At 41.7% G+C, this 6,445-nt stretch overlaps 1 protein-coding gene across 4 annotated transcripts in view; it reads right to left on the reverse strand.

Annotated features, from left to right (window-relative positions):
• The window catches only part of NT5C3A (5'-nucleotidase, cytosolic IIIA), a 52,257-nt gene extending 46,212 nt beyond the window's left edge, over positions 1 to 6,045 (reverse strand). The window contains exon 1 of one of the 4 annotated variants that reach the window (XM_049641664.1): positions 5,827 to 6,045. In XM_049641664.1, coding sequence (XP_049497621.1) covers positions 5,827 to 5,964 — 138 coding nt within the window. In that variant the 5' untranslated portion in view covers positions 5,965 to 6,045. The remainder of the gene's footprint in view (positions 1 to 5,826) is intronic. The other 3 variants (XM_049641665.1, XM_049641668.1, XM_049641667.1) reach the window with 3 other exon arrangements.
• Positions 6,046 to 6,445: the final 400 nt, after the last annotated feature.

Consider the following 6,445-nt stretch of genomic DNA (forward strand, 5'->3'; position numbering starts at 1 on the left):
TATATAGAGAGAGAGAGAGAGAGAGAGAGAGAGAGAGAGAGAGAGAGATGGTGAGTAGGGGAGGGGCAGACACAGAATCTGAAGCAGACCCAGTCTCTGAGCTGCCAGCACAGAGCCTGATGTGGGGCTTAAACTAATTAACTGCAAGATCATGACCTGAGCCAAAGTTGGATGCTTAACCAACTGAGCCACCCAGGCACTTTTTACTTTTATAAAGCAAAAATTACAGTTCCTACTATTTCCCTAAAATTTGATTAGATTCCTTAACTTATAATGCTTTGACTTGTAATTCTCTGACTTTACTATGGTGAGAGAGTGATATGCATTTAGTAGAAACTATACCTTGAATTTTCATCTTTTCCTGGGCTACTAATGTGTGGTACAATACTCTCTCCTAATGTTGGGCAATGGCGGTGGCCACAGCTCCGTCAGCCATGTAGTCACAAGGATAAACAACTGTTACATTGACAACCATTCTGTTTCATACAAGTATTTTGTTTTTCACTTTCAGTAAATTATATTAGATATTCAACACTTCACTATAAAAAAGGCTTTGTGTTAGATGATTTTGCCCAGCTGTAAGCCGATGTAAGTGTTCTGAGCATGTTTAAGGTAAGTTAGGCTAAGCTATGACGTTTGGTAGCTATATTAAATGCATTACAGACTTATTGTAGTTTCAACTTAACAATGGGTTTATAGGAACATAACTCCATTGTAAATCAAAGAAGACGTGTATTGTTAATGCTTTTATAGTTACGCTAAATTAATATGAAAGTAGGTAAGTGCTGTCTGAAAAGAATAAAATATGGAAGCAATGACCATGAATAAAAATCAATCAAGTAAAAAACAATAAAGCCATCATGTATCATTCAATTTAAAAAAGTTGTATGGAGGTGCCTGGGTGGCTCAGTCGGTAAGCATCCCACTTCACTGACTTAAGCTCAGGTCATGATCTCATGGTTTGTGAGTTCAGGCCCTGCGTCAGGCTCTGTGCTGACAGCTCAGGGCATGGAGCCTGCTTCGGATGCTGGGTCTCCCTCTTTCTCCCCCTCCCCCGCTCTCTCTCTCTCTCTCTCTCTCTCTCTTTCTTTCTCTCTCTCTCTCTCTCTCTCAAGAATAAATAAATATTAAAAAAAAAAAAAGTTGTGGGGCACCTGGGTGACTCAGTCAAGTTAAGCACCCAACTTCTGCTCAGGTCATGATCTCATGATTAGTGGGTTTGAGCCCCACATTAGGCTCTGTGTTGACAGCTCAGTGCCTGGAGCCTGCTGTGGATTCTGTGTCTCCCTCTCTCTACCCCTCACCCACTCATGCTCTGTGTGTGTCTCTCAAAAAAAAAAAAATAAACATTAAAAAAAATTTTTTTAAGTTGTATATAAAAAAAACCTGTATGGGGCGCCTGGGTGGCTCAGTCGGTTAAGCGTCCGACTTCAGCTCAGGTCATGATCTTGCGGTCCGTGAGTTCGAGCCCCGTGTCGGGCTCTGGGTTGATGGCTCAGAGCCTGGAGCCTGCTTCCGATTCTGTGTCTCCCTCTCTCTCTGGCCCTCCCCCGTTCATGCTCTGTCTCTCTCTGTCTCAAAAATAAATAAACGTTAAAAAAAATTTTTTTTTAAAAAAAACCTGTATGAGGGGCGCCTGGGTGGCGCAGTCGGTTAAGTGTCGGACTTCAGCCAGGTCACGATCTCGCGGTCCGTGAGTTCGAGCCCCGCGTCAGGCTCTGGGCTGACGGCTCGGAGCCTGGAGCCTGTTTCCGATTCTGTGTCTCCCTCTCTCTCTGCCCCTCCCCCGTTCATGCTCTGTCTCTCTCTGTCCCAAAAATAAATAAAAAATGTTGAAAAAAAAAAAATTAAAAAAAAAAAAAAACCTGTATGAAAGATATATATATGTTTACATTTCCCTCCTTCAGAGTATATCTATCAAAGCCTAAACATTGCATTCGAATGGGTTTCTCTGCCTGGTAGGAAACTAGCAATAAATACTTAAGCTTTATTCCAGAATCTTTTTTTTATTAGGAGTAACCAAAAGGGCCGCAAAAAGAACAGGTCCTATCTGAGCAGGCATGTTTGATTAGAATAGTGAGTGAAAACTCAGTAGCAAGTGGTAAGTGATGGTCAATAGCAATGAGGAAGGACTTGAAACCTGCAAGAATTTAAGAGAGGTGGGGGAATTCATTCCTTAAAACAATTCATCACCAATACTAGTTTCATTTGTGCAAAATTCTACTGCATATGTATCAACTTCTATACACATGCTTGGCAACTTTAATCTTTTCAGTCCAGTTAATAAAAATTGCAAGCCATCCTTACTGAGGATAATTAGAGTAGTTTTTACAATGAAGGCTTAGGAGAGATAAAGATAGAAAATAATACCAGTGGTTAGAAATTATGCCCTAATCGAGTTCATAAGGAAAAAATGTAGGCTATGAGAGTGGCTGATAGTCTGTGTTTTGGTATAATAATTACATCTACTACTTATTAAGCAGTTACCATGAGTTGGATATTATTAAATTACATTTATCAGTTTTTATAAACACTTCTGACCCCAAATGTGTGGGTTTTCTTCCTCACACCAACAATCTTCCAACTCTTCCAACAATTCAATACAATTCTGATACTATCTAGAGTTAGTGTCTGATCCCACGAGATAAGGACTTAGTCCACAATTCTGTCCCCACTTCAGATGCCAGTCACGAGTCCCAGGTTGCCAAACATACTTCCGATGGATTGGGTGTAAATTTGAGGATTTTTATTTATTTATTTATTTATTTATTTATTTATTTATTTTTTCAATATATGAAATTTATTGTCAAATAAATTTGACAATGCTCATCCCAAAAGGTGCCCTCCTCAATACCCATCACCCACTCTCCCCTCCCTCCCACCCTAAATTTGAGGATTTTTAAAACTACCTCCTCAGGTTCCATAATTTGCAAGAATAACTCACAGAACTCAGGAGAGTGCTTAATTACTATTACAGGTTTAATATAAAGAATATAACTCAGAACAGCCAAATGAAAGAGAAGCATAGGGCAAAATACGAAACACTTAAAGTTAGAGGTCTTTATAGACAGCTGGTATGTAGGTAGGTTTGATTAAATAAATTATTGGCCAGGAACTCCAACCCCTTCTCCTCACAGAAGGGAGAGGGGGTTAAAAGTTCTACTGCTCTAATCATGTCTTGATCTTTCAATCAACCAGCCCACATCTTGAAGCCATCTTGGGGGCCCCCAGCTACCAGACCACCTCATTAGCATAGAAAAGACACTGTTAAAGCTTCCCAGAGTCCAAGTGTTTTAGGAGCTGTGTGGCAGGAACCTGGGACAAACACCAAATATATATTTCTTATTGTATCACAGATAAAACAAGAAAAATCCGAGAAACTGTTACAGTCAAGATGAGGACACATGATGACAAAATGTATGTGGTGCCCTGGATGGAATTCTAGGACAGAGAAGGACATTAGGTAAAAACAAAGGAAATCTGAACAAAGTATGGATATTTAAAGATGTATGAATATTTGTTCATCAATTTCAACAAATGTACCATACTAATGTAAAATGTTAGTAATAGGGGAAACTGGTTGGGACTCTACTTATTTGCTCAATTATTTTGTTAATGTAAAATTGTTCTAAAATAAGTATTTAATAATGAAGTATATTGACTATGAGAAATGGTTTCTCTTCTCTCTGAACTCTGAACATCCTGAGCATGTCTTCTGACAGGCTTCCTCTGTATATTTATCTCGCTGCCCTAAAGGACCTTCCAGCTGTAGCAGTTTCAGCCCACTAGCCACACCTTTGTGTCTTTTAGTTAAAAATTCTTAAGGCAATGCACAATCTAAGCCCAGTGCCAGAAGTCATTTGCTTACCTACCAGCTAACAGGCCCACCCTGCTTAGGTAGTTACTGCTGGTTCCATTATTTGTGACCAGTTTAAGCTATGTCCACTAGACATTCACAGGTTTGTACAGATTCTCTAGGGTGGGGGTTTGAAAGATGGGGCAGGGGATAGGCAGAACATGACCCCTAAAACACAGCTGTTACAAAGAAATAAAACTAAGATATGAACCTAAATTTTCAGAATCCCAATCAAATGTTTATTCCCTTTGAAAAAGTAACCTATTAAAATTACAAATTAAAAAAAGAGCTCTTTCAACGTTTTCCTTTTAAAAGCTACTAGCAAGCTGCACATATATCACACTCTGAATTGATATAACATATTATGTATACATACGTGTATGTAAAGACTAATTTCTATACTACAAATCATAAGTAAAGTTGGTCTGCCTGATGGGCTTTTATTATTTTTCACAAAGACAGCAAACTGTTCTTAGGATGGTATCACTGTGGGATTTTATGAAAGCATTGATTTTTAACTCTACTTGGTTTAGAGAAGTGATATAACGGACCAATCCATAGTTTAAGTACACACAAGTAAGTGTGTGGCAGTTAGTTCCCCTCCCCTACCACATGGGTTATAAATTTTTGGTTTGGAACAAAAGGAAACTCCCACAGTTCTATAAGCAGGACAGCAACAATAAAATGAAATTTCTGAAATAAAAATATTTGCTGGGTATAGAGGTGAAGAAAAAAAATAGGGGTTCCTGGGTGGCTCAGTCAGTTAAGCATCCGATTTCAGCTCAGGTCATGATCTTATGGTTGGTGAGTTCCAGCCCTGCATTGGGCTCTGTGCTGACAGCTCAGAGCCTGGAGCCCGCTTCAGATTCTGTGTCTACCTCTCTCTGCTCCTCTCCAGCTCACACTCTATGTGTGTGTCTCTCTCTCAAAAATAAATAAACATTAAAAATAATTTAATTGTAGCAATAAACAAAACTTATCAATATTAGTGGCATATGAGACATGGGAATTGACATATCTTATAATGTTAGTTATGGAAAAATATTTCTGAATTCAATCTGGGGCCAGCAGGACAGTTTCTTTAATCAATTAGAACATGTAACTGAGGCTGAAGTATTCCAAGTATATGAACCTAAAATGATCTTACTTAATATGGTGGTAGACTGTCAACTTACTTTTCATGAATATTTGACCCCAGATGTTCATGTGCATAGCACATTATTGTGAGTAAACATGGGATTATGCACTCCAGTAAGCACGTTAAAACGCAATTTGGTGAGTAACTTGTCTTGACGAATGGGTTTTAAATAAAAACAACAACTAAAAACATCCCCAATTTTGAAGCAAATATTGTTTATAATGTACCTTAAATAGGTACATTCTTGAAACACTCTTACAATAAAATTGGAAATAAATTTCTAAAAAAATGTTATGCAAGAGGTTTGGGGGAAAAACGAACACAAAGATACTTCCTGGCAGTTTGAGACAAGAAGAAATAACACTCAAATACAAAATAAACTATTCTGAATTCCAACTGGGTTAAATGGCATCGTTCCAACCACTGAGAAGTTACACCTTTTCATAATCTAAGTCATTCTAGCCAGGGTGCAGAAACAACTCTGTCCGAATTGGATCAGTCACAACGGTTTGGCTGCAGGAATTAGGGAACAACCAACCAGTCTAGAACGTTCAGTTTATTTCTTGAGAAACGGGTTTGGCTGCAGGAGGTGGCTTATTTCCGAATCACCTATTTGCTGCCTTTCTGTTTCAAATGGAGACATAGCCAAGGCCAGAGGAGTGACACCACGGAGGGTCCAGACCGGGTCACTGGCCCTCGGGCGGCCGCTCGTGGGGTGAATGGGTCCCCAGCATGCCCAGTGCATTCCAGAAGCGCCAGCGCGGGAAGGTAAGGCCGGACGGAACACCCTGCGGCCCATCAAGCGCTTGGGCGCACCAACCCCCGTACTCACCATCTCGATGATCTTGGTCTTCCGCCCTGTCTTCCTCTTCAAGGTGAATATGTACTGGGCCAGTACCACCCCCGCCACCAGGGCGCACACACTGGCGCTCGCCACCGCGCCCATCCTCGCCACGGCCGCCCGGTCCATGAACAGGGTGTCCTGCTTATCCGGGCCGGAAAAGAAGAGGTCGCTGGGCGGCTGCGGTCTGCAGAGAAGCCCGGACGCCCCGCCCCGCCCCGCCTCTCTGCAGGAGCCCCGCCCCCGCCCCTCCTGCCTGAGCTCCGCCCCGCGGAAAGCCCCGCCCCTGTGAGCGGACACAGGGACGGGTAGGCTGGGAGGGGCGTGGCCTGCTTCCCCAGCAGAGGCGCCGGGTCGGTTTTCCTCAGAGCCTCCGTTTGAGGAAGTATCCAAACACCGAAAAAGGAATGGTATAAATTATATCTCTGCTAATGAGGACCAGCACGTGGTTCACTCCAGGCCCGTCCGGTAGAAATCTGATTCTAACCACTACCCACGCAGAAAAAGTCTTCTACCTTCCGCCCTCCTCAGCCGCTTAGGACTACAGCCCCCAGAAGGCCTCAGCAGTGATATGTGCTATGACAAACTGCTGAACAGCAAAAGAAACAGT

The sequence above is a fragment of the Panthera uncia genome, chromosome A2, assembly GCF_023721935.1.
Source record: "Panthera uncia isolate 11264 chromosome A2, Puncia_PCG_1.0, whole genome shotgun sequence".
Classification (NCBI taxonomy): Eukaryota; Metazoa; Chordata; class Mammalia; order Carnivora; family Felidae; genus Panthera; species Panthera uncia.